This window comes from Grampus griseus (genome assembly GCF_964374135.1).
Source record: "Grampus griseus genome assembly, chromosome: 8".
In the NCBI taxonomy this organism is placed as follows: Eukaryota; Metazoa; Chordata; class Mammalia; order Artiodactyla; family Delphinidae; genus Grampus; species Grampus griseus.
The window spans coordinates 14,911,419-14,928,144 of record NC_139002.1 but is presented as its reverse complement, the minus strand read 5'-3'; the positions used below and the strand labels follow the sequence as shown (position 1 = coordinate 14,928,144).

The following is a 16,726-nucleotide window of genomic DNA, read 5'->3' as shown; positions in this document are numbered from 1 at the left end:
AATATACACACACACAAAAAATACATAATGACCAAGTACAGTTTTTTTCAGGAATGCAGGATTGGGTTAACAGATCATGCCATCAACGTAATTTACCATATTAACAGACAAAAAAAGTAAAACCATATAATCATCTCAATGGATACAGAAGAAGCACTTGACAATCCTCAACAACTATTTTTGTTTAAAATTCTCAGCAAACTGGACAGAGAAGGGAATGACCTCAACCTGTTAGAGGGCATCTAAGAAAAACGTACAGCCTACATCATATTTAAGGATGAAAAACAATGCTTTCCCCCTAAGATCACTAATAAGGCAGGACTTCCCTGGTGGTCCAGTGGTTAAGACTCCACGCTCCCAATGCAGGGGACCTGGGTTCAATCCCTGGTCAAGGAACTAGATCCCACATACCACAACTAAGAGTTCACATGCCGCAACTAAAGATCCCACGTGCTGCAACTAAGAGCCGGCACAGCCAAATAAATAAATATTTAGAATGGACCCAGAACTTAAAAACAAACAAACAAAAACACAAATAAGGCAAGGCTGTCCTCTCTCCACTTCTACTCCACATTGTACTGGAGGTTCTAGTAGTACAATGAGCCAAGAAACGGAAGTAAAACAGATCCAGATTGGAAATGGAAAAGCTGGAAATAAAAAACTGTCTTTATTCACAAACAACATGATCAAATATATGGAGTATCCAATGGGATCTACAAAAAAAAAAGCTACTAGAATTAATAAATGGGTTTAGGAAGTTTTCAGGATAGAAGATCAATATACAAAAAGTAATTGTATTCCTATACAATTTCAAGGAACTACTGGAAATCAAAAAATTTTAAATAACATAAACAATATCATCATATAGTAAAGCACCTAGGGATAAATTTGACAAAAGACATATTCATGGACTAGAAGACTCAATATCATTAGGATGTCAGTTCTCTCCAAACTGATCTATGAATTCAATGCAATTCTGATCAAAATCTCAGCAGGCATTTTGTAGTAACTGAGAAGGCAATTCATACGGGACTGCAAAGAACCTAGAATAGCCAGACTACTTTCTTTAAAAGTTGTATCCCAGCCATTCCACTCCTGAGTATTTATCCAATAGAGATAAGAGTGTATGTCCTTGTATATGAGTGTATGACTTGTATAATGATTTATGTATGAATGTTCATAGCAACTTAATTTGTAATAGTCAAGACCAGGAAACACTCAAAAGACAATCAAGGGGTGAATGGATAAACAACTTGTGGTATATCCATACAATGGAGTACTACTGAACATTAGAAAGGAATGAACTATTCATAGATGCAAAGGGATGGATGAATCTCAAAATAATTATGCTGAGTGTAAGGAGCCAGACCAGAAAAGGGTACATATTGTATTATTTCACTTATTTAAAACTCTAGATAAATGGAAACTAATCTATAATGACAGAAAGCCGATCAGTGGTTGCCTAGAGGATGAGAGGATAAGGAAGAGGTTGCATGCAAAGAGGCACAAGGAAACTGTCCAAGGTATTGGGTAAGTTCATACTTATCAATCTTGGTGATGTTTCACAAGTGTATACATATGCCAAAACTTATCAAATTTTACACGTTAAATATATGCAGTTTATTCATGTCAGTTTACTTCAGTAAAGCTGTGTTTTAAAAGCACAAAAAAAAAGAGAGCTGAAGGGACCCAAGTTTCCAGAAGGGCTCAGGTGAAGGTCAGTGTTTCTCATCCTTGGCTTCACATTAGAATCAGCTTAGGCAGTTTGAAAAGTCCTGATGTTCCAACCCAGTATAATCAGCATCTCTAGGGGTGTCACCCAGGCATCAGTACTTTGAAAGCTCCCCAGGAGATTCCAATGTGCAGTGAATTTTGAGAACTGGTGAGCTGTAGAGGGGGACATAAGGGTATATGAGGAGCACAGGGTCAAAGGAAGTGTGCAGGGCACGGGAAGGACACAAGTATTGCTGCAATGCAAGCCGTGGAAGAGTTGCCCAAGGTGGAGGGATCCAGTGTGAAAATTGGATCTAGGGCTAGGAGGACTGCAGCAGTAGGGTATAAAGGGTAGGAATGAAACATAACCATGAATGAAGCCTGTGTAAATTGGAAGTTCATTCTGTCCTAACAAAGTTAGGGTCTGTGTGTATCTTGAGGAGATAGTGGGCAGAATCATCCAGACCTCTGGCTATGTGGTTGCTAATAATTTTCTCCTTTGGGAACCCTGGTCTAAGAAACTCCCACTCTTGGGGACTTTTCTGGTGGTCCAGTGGTTAAAACTTTGCCTTCCAATGCAGGGGGTGTGGGTTCGATCCCTGGTTGGGGAGCTAAGACCCCACATGCCTCGCAGCCAAAAAACCAAAACATGAAACAGAAGCAATATTATAACAAATTCAATAAAGACTTTAAAAATGGTTCACATCAAAAAAATCTTTAAAAAAAAAAAAAGCCCATCTCTCATTAAACTGTTCTGAAGTTTATTGAATTACTCTTACGCAGAGAAAAAAAAGAGGGGTTCCCACACATGGTTGACAGGCATGGGCATAAAGGACACAAAAGAGTAAGTGGCCTCAATTCTTCCTCTAAACCAGAGATTTTCTGAATTGAGGCTGCTTCAGAATCACCTGGGGACCCAAGAGTGTCCCCAAGTGGGACCCAAGTGTGTATTTTTTAAATAAATCCCAAAGTTTCAGAACCACCACTAACCCAATGGCTAAAGATGCCATCTATTGAAAATATCCTAATTCCCCACCCAGTCTCAGACTCCAGCTTTCCAAGTGTGTGGAGAAGGATAGTACGTTTTAATTGATGAAGAGTTTCTGATGCCAGTTTACTATGCAGAAGGCAGGGGTGGGGCAGGGAAAGGTTCTGAGGAAAGAAAATAGAACGGTACCTTCTATACAGGGGAAAAGGGTACTGAAGGGGCCCTGGCTGAGACCTCCTTGTAGGTAGTGGCTACCACTCCACAGGAGTCATAAAGCCAAGGCCAGCCCCTTAGCAGAAATGGGACTTTGTCATACACACTCTCGGAGTCTTGATAAGAAGTGATCCTCAGGGCCTTTGATGTCTCTGCCACCTCCGCTCATGATGTCATGGAAACTTCTGAGTGGCTGTGTCCCTAAACACAGCAGCCCGCCCTCCACTGTGGTGAGGAAATCAAAGCCGTAGAAGGGTTGTAATAGGGGACTGGAGCCAAGAGAGTGTGGTGGGGCCGATCCTGCACCCAGGAAGCCCACCAGGACAGAAACACCAGTGGGTCAAGATACGGTGGGAGACGGCCCATCACACGGTCCATGTGGGGCAGAGGAGGGAAGTGATGAAAGAAGGACACAGGTGGGCAGGGGAGGGCAAGGGCCCAGTCAGGTCAGGGCCACTCCCATGCCTTGTCCAGGAGCCTTCAAAAGTCCAGGCGCCTGCTGAGTGAAGGAGGACAGCTTTCTTGGCTGAGCAAGGAGAGAAGGTCCAGTCGATAACCAATGAGCCTAGAAGCCACCAGCCTCAGGTTCACTTGTTCCGAGCCCAGTTCTCACCAAGATGACTGTACTGAGCGTCATTCCGATCTCGAAGGGGCTAAGAGATGAGAAGGAGAAACAGGGAGGCAGTGTCAGAACTGTCCCAGGGAGAACCCCAGCAGACCCCAGAGATGAGAGATCATTCCTGGCCATTCCAGACCCCCCAGTGACGGATTCCCCACTAGGACCTTCACACACATACACATTAAACCTAGTATCAGGCTCTCCATCCCCACTCACTCCTCCCCCCATTCTCATCTTTTTCCCCTCAGGGCTCACCTGATAGAGCTGGTCATTCCCCAACAAAACTTGAGTGTCAGCAACTAGAAGAACCAGGGAAAGAGAGTCAACAAGGGCCTAGGAGATGGGACAGGGAGACCCCATGAATGCTGCAGGGGGACTTCAGCTGGTCACACCCTTGGAAGTCTGCATGAGCTACATGGGCACCTAAGTTCTGTCAGCAACCAGTTGTAAGAGGCCTTAGGAGATTGCAATAGTGACTCCCAGATGAGACACAACCCACCTCCAGCCCCATTCCTTAGCAGGTACACACTCATACCCACATTCACAGCCACAACACACACATGTTCTGTCCCTTCCACTTACCCCTGGAGAGCCTTCCAGTCTCGTGTCCAGCAAAGCAGTAGACACCCAAAGCAAGGAGCACAGTGGCAATGATGTCAGTGATGACGATGCCTGCCAGGGTGGCTGAGTCCAGCTCCACACAGTTCTGGCACACTGTGGGGGAAGGGAGGCCGAAGGAGAGGTGGAGGGTCTTCAAGATCAGGGAACCATCTCTGCCTCTTAAGTCAGCCCCAGGATCTCTCATGCCAAGACCCAAACTTGGAAAAAGTCCTGCTGAGAGCCTTGATACATCTACCTCTAACCTTCAACCCAAGAAATCCCTGAGGAGAGCCAAGAAGTTGTCTCAGCTTTGTAGGAACTTAAACAAGGCAGTAGGCCAACCACTCTCCCCACCAAGCCCCTACTGCTTGGGTCACAAGGTCCCTATTGTTCTTTTGCCATTAAGCTATTTCCCACTCAGGGCTCCAAAATCTGGCTCATGCCATTACGAGAACAACCCAGTTTGTTGAGAGCACAGACTGGTACACCAGAGCTCCCTACACCTAGAAAGTTCTCATATACAGAGGCCCCATCCATTCCAACGCAAAGGGTCTTGGAAGCACATACTTCGATAGTATACTTGCAGAGTAGGTGTTTTGCTGGTTTGTCCATCTGCCTTATTGCACACATACACTCCTCGTGGGTCCAGGTTGCGTTTTCCCAAGTCCATAGTTTTATTGCCTAAGGCCAGTTGTCCTACCGTTCCTTCTAGCCACGTGATACTCTCATTGCATCTCAAAAACACTCTGTCCTCAAGTTCCTCCACAGAGATATCGAAGGGGCTCACTAAGGGAAAAAATACCACAATTGGAGCCAGCTCTTTGGTCTGCACCAGACTGCTTGTTCTGCTGAGGCTCATACTTAAGAAGGACCAATTTCCAAGTCTAGAATAGTTCATGGTTTCTAGTGAGAGAGACGGAAGTCACAAGAGAAGTGCTTCAATAAGCTCCCCACAAACTGCGGGGACCAAGAAGGACATGAAGATACAATCCAAACAGAGGACAGGCCCTGATGGACATGGAGCAAAAGAGGAAAACATGGAGTTGGGTCGATCCAAGAACCTTCCTAGAAATGTGTTCAGACCACTGATTAGAAGTAGGAGGGGAGCCCAGACTGCTAAAACACCCAAGAGATATGGAAAGGCAGAAGAATGGTCCTCGATTGGAGATGTCTTCATTTTTTTCTCCAAGAAACCTTCTAATTCTACTTCCCAGCCACCTGCAACACTCCCAGGTCAACTTCTCATCTTCTGCCCCCTCGCCCCACCCTTGCCCCAACCACTACCAAGGGAATGGTACTACTAAAGCCTTTCCTATGGCCAATGATGGCTGCGGGTAGGAGAGAAGCTAATATGAATTACCATCCCAGTGATCCAAAAGGGGACCTAGGGCAAATCCCATGTAAAGATTTTTAGTTGTTCCACCCTTGCTTAGGAGGAGAGGGACAGGAAAAAAAATTTTTATTGAATCTGTTCTTGGGGCTCCACACAGGTCAAGTCTTGTGGGGAGTTTAAGGGTTGGAGGTACGAACAGCACCTTTCTAGATCCACTGAACTGCTGTGACTGAGAGCATCTCCACAGCCCACAAAGGCACTGGAATCTATATCTCCAATCCCAGGAAAAAGTGGAATCTACATTCTTCCTGAGATTCATGGTCAGTAACCAATTTGGATAGAAGAGCATCCTCTAGAAAACCCCCCGAAGAGCCATTTCTCATGCCTCTGTAGCAGGTCAGGAGAAAATGCATGTATCCTCAGGGAGATCCATGTACATCAGATGCTCCACATCACAGAGTCATGTATTCCTTGGGGATCCGCTTCCAATGGAAATCCTGGATGTCCCAAAGAAGCTGACTACTAGGGTAACCATTCATCCCAGTTTGCCTGGGATTGAGAGAATACCTGGGACATGAGAGTATCAGTTTTAAAACCAGACAAACGTGGATGAGTGGGTCATTCTACTACCCCAAATCTGCCCTCCCTCCTGCTCAGCCTCAATTTAACTTTTCTCTTAAAGCATTCCCCTGAGTGCTGGGCCATGGCCCCAGGTGGTGACATCATGATGGCCAAATGACCAAGAGTCCTGGATCCCAAAGGCTCTCTGCCCTAGAAGGAACAGTGCTCCCATTACCAGCCCTAGGCTAAGGCACACACATACTGCAACACTTCCTACAGATCTCTGGCCTAAGGTCTTCAGAGAGACATTCAAGGCAAAGATGCACCCCTAGCTGGATTCAGTCAAAGCCAAGAGCCTGTGCTTCCCAGACCCTGTGCTACGTCCCAACATGGCCCTCCTTGACAACGCTGCCTGGTGAATTGAAGCTAGCATTGAGAAGGACTTTCGAGTGGACCACATTCCAGGTGGTAATGTCGCTCTTAGGTCCCTTCTCCAAGATGCCCCCATCCACCCAGAGAAGCCTTACCTTGGGAGAGAAGGGCAGCCAGTATCAGGCCAGACAGAAAACTTCTGTGTTCCATCTTCCAGCAGAATTCATCCAGAAGACAGACCCAAGTCACAGAACTATCAGCCAAGGTGAAAGCTGCCTTCCCCCAACTGACTCATGTGTACCCGGAAAAAGTAAAGGGTGGTGGAGGCACTAGAAGACGCCTATTTCTCTGCTCTCTGCTGTTGGTGATGGGAGGCTGCCAGGGTAGAGGTAGGCTGGGGGTGGGGTAGGAAGGAAGCAGGTGCAAATTGCTCTTTCTCAGAGCATGGAGGGTGGGGGAGGGGTAGAAGGGGGAAGCAGAGGATATGGAAAAGGTTGCCTGGACTTCTAGGAAGTAAAAGGAGATTCAGGGTGTCCTTTCTTGAGTCACTGATGAAAAACAAGAAATTCTGAGTTCCTGTCAGCAAACATCACTACATTTACTCACCACCTAAAAACTGCCACCTCTCAAAACCCTTGAGACAAGCTGTGAACCCCATCCCAGAAGCCATATCAGCTAGGTTCCTCCCTTTTCTGGTCTTTCTTGGGACCCTACCCGAGGTCCTCCTTGGGCCGCCTGGGACACCACACTAAGTAGCTTCTTTTTTTTCTTCTTCTTCTTCTGTTTTTTTTTGTTTTGTTTTGTTTTTTTGGTTTTTTTTGGCGGTACGCGGGCCTCTCACTGCTGTGGCCTCTCCCGTTGCGGAGCACAGGCTCCGGACGCGCAGGCTCAGCGGCCATGGCTCACGGGCCCAGCCGCTCCGCGCCATGTGGGATCCTCCCGGACCGGGGCACGAACCCGCGTCCCCTGCATCGGCAGGCGGACTCCCAACCACTGCGCCACCAGGGAAGCCCCTAAGTAGCTTCTTACCAGTGGGAGTTTGAGCTTTGGGAGCCCTCTAACGAGAGATTTACATCCTGGCTCCAATACTGCCTACCTGCTGGGTCTGAGCCAGTCACAGAATTCTTCAGAGCCCGATTCCCTCAGTACCATGAGAAGAATTCGAATGGAATGTTTCCATGGTAACTGACACTTCATATGTTCTCAATAAGAGAGAGAGTTATTAATAACAATATGATTAATTCGCAGCACAATTGAGTCTCCCCAGGAGACAAATGGACTTTTTTCCTCTGGGCTATGGAAATCCCAAACTGCCTACACTGTCGCAGTTAGACTGTAATTTATCTGAGGGTAGAGAGCGTACATGTCTTGCTCACTTCTGTATCACCAGCACCTGGCCTGTGCGTGGCACGTGATGAGAGCTCCGTACATTTTTCTCAATTCACTGGCTGACCGGCTGAGGGGCCTGAGGTCCTGGGAACACAGCTGACCCTAGTCCTTGGAAATGTATGGTCTGTCTTGGTGGAATTGTCCTACCTATTCCTTTCCAGGCAGGCACCACTCTGATGATCTCATCTCAAGAGAGCAGTGAAAAAAAATCCCTGGACTGAGGTGGCTTTCTGTTCAGAGTTCCAGCCCCAAGCACCTAAGAGTTCCCACCTAAATTCACTAGTTCTAACAACAACAGCTAGCAACAGCTGGCTGAGACCCAAGTAACAAGTGGTGGCAGAAACGTTTATCTTCCCCTCATAAAAAGAAAGCGGCCCAGGCCCCCTCCTGCCCAGCACCCAAGGTGGCTTTCCGTACAAGCTGAGTCTCTGAGATGGGAATCCAGCACTCCCTCACGCTCCCTCCCCTCCACCACCCACGCTCCTCTCCTTAACTGAAAAGCCAGAGGTATCTGCACCTGCAGCCCTCCTGAGCCCTGCCCCCACCCACTGCCCACACTTGAAGCAGAGGGTGGAGGCTCCGGGTTCTTGCCTTCTCACAGGGGCCCCAGCCTTAAGGATGCTGGGCGGAGCCAGGCTATACGCTAGCACAGGCTGGCTGGCTGGCTGCTAGGGGCTGCTCAGTGCTTCTGCGGGAGAAGAACAGAGGCTGCTATGGAGCAGGGGAAGCGTCTGGCTGGCCTCATCCTGGCTATCACTCTTCTTCAAGGTAAGGGCCCGCTAGGGGGTCTGACAGTCTGGAGAAGGGCTCAAGGGAAGAAGCCATAACAGGGGGGCAAGAATATTTGGATCCCCTAACCTCGAGCTGTCATCCTAAAGTTCAGAGAAGGAAGGGCAAAAATGAAGCTTCTCACTGCTCTCTGCTAAAGAGAAGCCATGTTCCATGGGAGAGATGGAGTCCTTGTCTCTTAAGAAATCAAAACAGATGACTTTACTGGCTTGAGAGAGAATCCGGATGCCACCATCTTAGGTTTGAATGTAGCCCAAAGGGCACAGGCCAGGAGTCTGAAGAGAAACGTATGTGTTCCTTAACTCAGAGCTGGGGTTAGGAGTAGACCTATGAAGCATTCACTCACTCTGTTGGTCAGCTGGTCAACAAATACGTGTGAGATCCTATTACGTGTTAGGCTATAAAGGTGAATAAAAACCTTCTGCTCCAATTAGCTCATAGTCTAATTGAAGAGATAAGTTTCAACGTTGCCAGATTGAGTGTAAGGTTCAATATAGGTTGCCTGAACAAATATTCAGTTGGAAATACAATAGGAAGTGGATGAACTGGGCCGATGCCTGGGATCTGGACTAGAGGTGATCCTCTCCACATTGAAAGTCGTTGAAATCACGCAAGAACTATGAGAGATGTGAGGAAGAGGAGGCTGAGGATAGAACTGTGAGGATACCACCTTTAAAGAATAGTTAGAGAACAAACATGTCAGTAAAGAGATAAGGGAATGATCCAAGAGCTGAAATAATCGGATTAGTGCTATTCCATAGAAACCAAGGGAGTAGAGAGCTTCCAGAAGGAGAAAATCACCATGAGTATGAAATGCTAAAGAGACGTCCACTGATGTAAGAATATATTCAAAAGTTTAAGTCTGTATACATACTACCAAATGTAAAATAGATCGCTGGTGGGAAGCAGCCGCATAGCACAGGGATATCAGCTCGGTGCTTTTGGACCACCTAGAGGGGTAGGATAGGGAGGGTGGGAGGGAGACGCAAGAGGGAGGAGATATGGGGAGTTTTGAATCAGAGTTAGAATGAGGGGACTCTTTTTTCCTCCCATGGTGATCAGGTGGATGGGGAGAAGAGCTAGTTAGAAATCTGCTTAACTCTTTGTCTTGCTTTTCTTTATCTTCATTTACCCATTTATTCACTCATACATTCATTCGAAATATATAAAGCTCCTACCATATTCCAGGCACTGTGCTGGGTGAACTATTCATAAACAGTTCACCCCTATATGAAGTTCTAAGACTGTTGACTCCTTCCAACTGTTTCCATCACACTTTGATCTATGCCCCCATCTCTCCCCATAACAAACTCTACCTCTAGCCAAACTACCTCTTTTGTCCTTTTCCAAGTCTGTATCTTTGTTCAGCTATTCTTTCTACCTGGAAACTCTTTCTCTGTCTGGTGAATTCTTACTCATTCTTCAAGGCAGAACCAAATGCCATCTTCTCTGTCAAGCTTTCCCTGTCCCCTCACCCTTGGTCAAAATCAATAGTTTCTACCCCTTTCCATATGCATTTATACAAATACTAAATGATAATTTACAAGTACTATTACATTTATTACATTTGTGTTTATTTTTTTCCCACTTCATTGTAAACTCTTCAGAAGCAACAACTAGTTATTTGTATCACCACCCTTTTCTTCCACACTCGTTACTCATTACTCGTTACTCAGACATATAATAGTGGTAAGTGTTTGGATTAAATCCAATTGAACTGAACTCCAGTGTTGGTTCTCTATAGTATGTCTACCATGCAACTCTACTACTCTGAGTTTTGAGACAGATTTGAGGGCTATTTAATAGCTAACTCTTTGGGGACATTCAGGGTTTCCACAAAAAATGGATCACCAAGGCTGAAGGTTTTAGAAGTAACTCAGCTCTAAAAGGCTTTAGCTAGTGCACACCCAGTCTTTGCCAGGGCTTTAGCTGCTAAAGGAGAAGAGCATTCCACACTGTACAGGCAATACCCTTACGGATACTGCAATACAGTTCTGCAATGCTAACCGTCCAGAGTTAGTGTCAGACCTCAAAGGTTAAGGGCTCAGTCCCCAAAACGACTGCCCTCACTTTAAAAGCTAGGCACAAGTTCAGGGATCCTCAGACTACCCACACTTCTAACGAACTGCCTACAAATCTGGAGGGTTCCCAAGAACCCCCTCAGAATTTGCTAGAACAACTCACAGAACTCCGGAAAGCCCTATCCTTACTACTACAGTTTTCTTACAAAAAATAAAATCAGATCTATCCAAATGAAGAGACACATAGGGTGAGGTCTGGGAGGGTCCTGAACACAAAGCTTCCATGCCCTCTCCTTCAGGAATTAAAATACATCACCCTCCTGGCACATTGATATATTCACCAACTAGGAAGTATGAATGAGTTTTTATTGGGGTTTCATTACATAGGCATGATTGATTGAATCACTGGTCGTGTGACTGAACTCAATCTCCAGTCCTCCTCCCCCTCCTAGGGCTCAAAGCCCCAATTCTCCAATCACATGTTTGGTCTTGACCAGTCCCATCCTGAGTCATCTCATTAGCATAAACTCATGTGTGATCCAAGGGCCCACGAAGAATCACAAAGGCAATCCTGTCATTCATGAAATTCCACGGGTTGAGAAACTCCCTCCCAGCAACCCAGGAGAAAGACCAGACAAACTCTTTGCTATACAACACCCTAAATTCGGTTTGGTGATTTAGGCAACAATCCAAAGAAATAGGTATAGATACTGTCACTCGCATGAATTAGGCTCTTGCTCTCCATGTTGGCCTCAAATGACCATGGAAATGATACATCAGGGGATCTGAATGACTCCATGCCCAGCTGATCCTCTGTCTCTCTTCTGTCTCTACAGGTACTATGGCACAGTTGAATGAAGGTAGGGGAAATGGCTTCTTTCTATCATCAACCTCTGAGGAAATTCATGGAAGTATGGCTTCCCACAACAGTAGTCCTATAGGAGCAAGTGAAGAGCTAAGAAGGGATGGGATGATGAAGGATAGACAGCAAACCTCCCCAGCGTCAACCAAATCAGTGGCCAGCCTTGACCTCCCTGGCAGCTTTCCTGTAGCTAAACAATTAGTTTTCTGGTTCTTGGAGGAGAAAGAGGACCCTAGCAGCTAGGCACTACTCAAAGCACAACCTATGAACCAACAGCATTGGCATCACCTGGGAGCATGTTAGAAATGCAGAATCTCAGTCCCTCCCCAGAACTATTGAATAAAATCTGAAATTCTAACTAGACCCCATGTGATTCATGTGCACATTAAAGCTTAAGAAGCAGTACTGTCATGGTCTCCTGATGCCCTGGGACAGGGAGAATTTCAGAGGCAAGATCTTAACAGACATTTCCTTTTTCAGTAAAAGTGGATGACAATCAAGAAGATGGTTCAGTAATTCTGAATTGTGACATGAATGAAAATGTTATCAGATGGTTTAAAGATGAGGTGGAAATAAGTCCTGTAAACACAAGTAAAAAGACTTGGAATCTTGGAAGTAGTACCAAGGACCCTCGAGGGATATATTGGTGTCAAGGATCAAAGAACCGTTCAAAACCACTCCAAGTATATTATAGAAGTACGTATCCCCTTTGGTTTGCTTGTGTGAAATTAAACAGTACTTGCTGCTCTGGTGAGCTTCTTGTCTGGGGTGAGTGTGGAAATAGATGCTAAACAGTGAAGTAAGAGCCAGTTTTCTTAATCTCAACATAATTTTTTTTTAATTTATTTATTTGGCTGCGCCGGGTCTTAGTTGCGGCACGCGGGATTTTCATTGAGGCATGGGGGATCTTTAGTTGCGGCATGTGGGATCTTTTAGTTGCAGCATGCAGGATCTAATTCCCTGACCAGGGATCAAACTCTGGCCCCCTGAATTGGGAGCATGGAGACTTAACCACTGGACCACCAGGGAAGTCCCTCAACTTACTTCTTTTTGAATTTAACAAAGTAGCTCCCCCAAATTCTTGAAAAAACATAGCCTGTGTTGTAAAGCCTGACTCACTTTTGGGTAGGCCCCACAGATTGGAGCAGTCAGCAGTTTATATAAAGTGAGTTAGGGCAGGTGAGGGAGACAGGGGAGACTACCAGGTAAGTAACAGGAATGTAGAAGGCAGTTGAGCATGGAGAATGGGATCTGGTCTTCCTTATATTTCAATAGTTGCTGGGACTAATACTCCATGGGCTCCCCCAGGCCTCCTGGGGGACAGAGGAACATCAAAAAGCATTGAGTTCTCAGCCCAAGGATCTTCCCAGGCAATTCCCTTGCCATACCACCCACAGAGAGAACAGTCTTCTGCCCTAGACAGAGGTATTATCTCAGGAGAAAAAAATCCAGAACAACTTTCACACCTCGAAGGAGGCTTATCCTTCCCTTTCCCCACAGTGTGTCAGAACTGCATTGAGCTGAATTTAGCCACTGTGTCTGGCTTTATCTTCGCTGAAATCATCAGCATTTTCCTCCTTGCTGTTGGGGTCTACTACATTGCGGGACAGGAAGGAGTTCGCCAGTCAAGAGGTAAAAGAATGCTCTTAGCTGAGGGGTGAGACCACCTGGGACCCTTAGCCTTCTTCCTACCAAAATAGAACCAATAGAAAAGACTGGGTTGGCACGTGTCACTGATGAGCACGACTGGGTGGGGCTCTGGTTCTGTAGGCAGGAGAAAAGGACACTTGGTGTTTTCACAGCATATTTGCCTATCTCAAGATCCAACTCTCTCTGATTTGTCCTCTGTGCTTTTTAAGAAACTCTTTCTTGAAGTAAAACCTACATACAGAAAAGGGCATGAATCACATACACACAGCTCAAAAAGCTTTTCTAAAAAAGCAAACACACACATGAATCCAGCACCCAGTTTAAGAAAGAGAATTAACACTTGTGGTCACTTCCAGCCTCCACTTAGTCCCAAAAGCGACCACTATCCTGACTTCTAACAACATTGATTCATTTTGCCTGTTTTTGTTGCTTACGTAAATAGACTCATACAGTAAGTACTCTTGTGTGTGGCTTCTTTTGCTCAACAATATGCTTGTGACATCTATCCATAGTGTTATAGGTAGATGTATTTCACTAATTCTTATTGCTATTCAGTACTCCATTGGGTGAATATATCCCAGTATATTATTTATTCTATCTTGTGTATGTGTACCTTTTGTTTATTTTTTGTGCAGCTTCAGACAAGCAGACACTGTTGTCCAATGACCAGCTCTATCAGGTAACGGAATGTGAAGTGAAAGAGACATTGCTAGTTAGTAGTCGTAAAATTTTGGAATGGGGGGGCAAGTTATTTGGAAGAAACTGCTTAGGACATACCAGACGATGGCATTGTTATCCCTTTGGGTAGAATGGACGAAATAAAGAGAAGGGTTGAGAGAGACTGAGGTCAGGGTCTAGTGACAAAAAATTGAAGAACACACAGAGAAACTAGATACAGAGCCTCCATTCTTGTCCTCTCCCACCCCCAGGACCATGAAGAAACCACTCCAAAGCCTTGAACATAAAAAGCACTCAATAAGTATGCATCAATAGAAAACAAACTTATGGTTACCAGGGGATAAGGGCAGGGAGGGATAAATAGGGAGATTGGGATTGACATATACACACTACTATATATAAAGTAGATAACTAATAAGAACCTGCTGTATAGCACAGGGAATTCTATTCAATACTCTGTAATGATCTATATGGGAAAAGAATCTTAAAAAAAGTTTTTTTTAAAAAAAGAGTGGATATATGTATATGTATAATAGATTCACTTTGCTGTATACCTGAAACTAACACAACATTGTAAATCAACTATACTCCAATAAAAAAAATTTTAGTATATATATATGAAGAAAGGTGAAAAAAATAAAGACATTTAGAGTGAAAGCTAAAAATTTTTTTAATTAGAAAATAAATATGCATCAAATTAATTCATAGAGGACGATGGAAAATGATTATGACTGTACTATCCTTTTTAGCCCCTTAAGGAAAGGGAAGATGACCAATACAGCCACCTTCAAGGAAACCATTTGAGGAAGAATTGAGCCCAGAACTCAGAGTAGGTGTGTCTCTCTACACCAATTCTAAGAACGTGCCTTTGCACTACCTGCCTTCCCAACTACTGCCAAGTTTATCTCCTTTCCCCAAGCAGCTATAAGGATGGGGGGTAGGGAGGATTGATTGATAATTCCTTGGGGGGAGGGGGATGACTTCCTGTGCATTGTAGGATTTTTAGCAGCATCCCTCGCCTCTGTCCACCAGATGCCAGTAGTACTCCCCAGCTGTGACAACAAAAATATCTCCAGATATTGCAAGTATCCCCATGGGATGCAAAGTCGCCCTTAGTTAAGAATCACTGAACCTATATTAACCTTCTAATCACCCAAGCAATCAATCAGAAGTTCTAATTCAATCAACCAGAAATTTCAGTCAGTAAAACAGGGCCCAAGCATTATTTGGTTTTCTGAACCAGTTACAATTTTTCTTTTTTAATCCAGGTGTTTTCCCTTCTATCCAGTTCTCAGAAACAGAGCAATACATTTTGGAGCAATCCTAGTAGAGATTTTCAACCCTAAATCTAGACTCAAGATTCCCAAAGGTGACAAATGGAGAGGAAAGGCCATCAGAGCAAATTCGGGTTTTTCTCAAAAAAAAAAAAAAAGTAAAGTAAAACTTGTATGGTGTTTCAGGAGCGCCACCTATTGGAAGTAATTTTTCTGTAAAAGAAAAACGAAACGGTCAAATAACCTCCTTTATTTGAATACCATTTTTTTAAGTTTGCATTTTTATTTACTTTCTTTATAAGTCATAATTCACATGGTTCTAATATGCAGTGAAAGGTCGCCCTCCACCTCCCTCTCCAGCCACCCAGTTGCCTTCTACAGAGGCAAACAATAATACTAGTTTCTTACATAGCTTTACAAGATATTTAAAGTATTATATATCGGAGGTATTCTAGGCATACATAAGCAAATTCTTTTTTTTTTATGGATGATAAATGCATCGTGATTTTTTGTTTGGTTTGGTTTTAGCTGCGTTGGGTCTTCATTGCTGCACGTGGGCTTTCTCTAGTTGCAGCAAGTGGGGGCTACTCTTCACTGCAATGCGCTGGCTTTTCACTGCAGTAGCTTCTCTTGTTGTGGAGCATGGGCTCTAGGCGCACGGGCTTCAGTAGTTGTGGCACATGGGCTCAGCAGTTGTGGCACACGGGCTTAGTTGTTCTGCGGCATGTGGAATCTTCCCGGACCAGGGATGGAACCCATGTCCCCTGCATTGGCAGGCAGATTCTTAACCACTGTGCCACCAGGGAGGTCCCCAAGCAAACTCTTAAGTACACATTATTCTTCCTTCCCCTATTTTTCACACAAATGTTATCATACTATACATCTTGCACTTCTCACCTAATAAAACCTGAAGATCACTTCATACCAATATATAAAGGAGCTCTTTTTTTTTTATGCAGCCACTTTGTACAGATCCCCTATAATTTATTTAACCAGTCCTCTACTGATGGAAATTTACGTTTGTTCTTTTGCTCTTACAATGCCACAATGACCGTATAAATGTCGTTTTTTAAAATTGTATTGAGGTATAATTTACATAAAATTCACTCATTTTAAGTGATTTCACCTGTTCTCGGTAATTTTTAGCAAATTTACCCAGTTGTACAACCATCACCATAATCCAGATTTAGAATATTTCCATCAGTCTCTTAAGATCTCTTGTGCTCTTTGCAGTCACTCCTTGTTCTCACCCTCAATGCCAGGCAATCACTAATCTCTTTTCTATCTCTTTAGATTTGCCTTTTCTGGATGAATGGAGTCATACAATATGCTGCTCTGGACATTCTCGTACAAGTCTTCGTGTGGACATATGTTTTCATTTGTCTGGGTTGATATCTAGGAGTGAAGGATTGCTGGGTTGTATGGTAAATTTATGTATAACATTTTAAGAAACTGCCAGTTTGCCAAACTGGCTGTTCCATTTTACATTCCCACCGGCGATGGATGAATGAGGTTCCTGTTTCTCCACATCTTCACAAATATTTGTTACTATCTTTTTTAGTATAGCCACTCTAGTAGATGTAAAATAGTGTCTTATTGTGGCTTTAATTTGCATTCCCTAACGACTAACGATGTTGAACATCTTTTCATGTGCTTATTAGCTA

General features: G+C 44.4%; 2 protein-coding genes across 2 annotated transcripts; one reads left to right on the top strand and one right to left on the bottom strand.

Annotated features, from left to right (window-relative positions):
- Positions 1-3,501: 3,501 nt before the first annotated feature.
- On the bottom strand, positions 3,502-6,630 carry CD3D (CD3 delta subunit of T-cell receptor complex; the record flags this gene model as incomplete). The annotated part of the gene is made up of 5 exons (XM_082659186.1): positions 6,555-6,630; positions 4,701-4,919; positions 4,116-4,247; positions 3,789-3,832; positions 3,502-3,567 (listed from the first exon to the last, which is right to left on the bottom strand). Exons 1-5 carry the CDS (start codon positions 6,607-6,609, stop codon positions 3,502-3,504), a joined length of 516 nt encoding a protein of 171 aa, XP_082515312.1. The 5' UTR covers positions 6,610-6,630.
- A 1,819-nt stretch (positions 6,631-8,449) lies between these two features.
- Positions 8,450-16,477, top strand: CD3G (CD3 gamma subunit of T-cell receptor complex). The gene is made up of 7 exons (XM_082660783.1): positions 8,450-8,556; positions 11,435-11,458; positions 11,941-12,156; positions 12,961-13,092; positions 13,746-13,789; positions 14,538-14,621; positions 16,356-16,477. Exons 1-6 carry the CDS (start codon positions 8,502-8,504, stop codon positions 14,601-14,603), a joined length of 537 nt encoding a protein of 178 aa, XP_082516909.1. The 5' UTR covers positions 8,450-8,501; the 3' UTR covers positions 14,604-14,621; positions 16,356-16,477.
- The last annotated feature ends 249 nt before the right edge of the window (positions 16,478-16,726 follow it).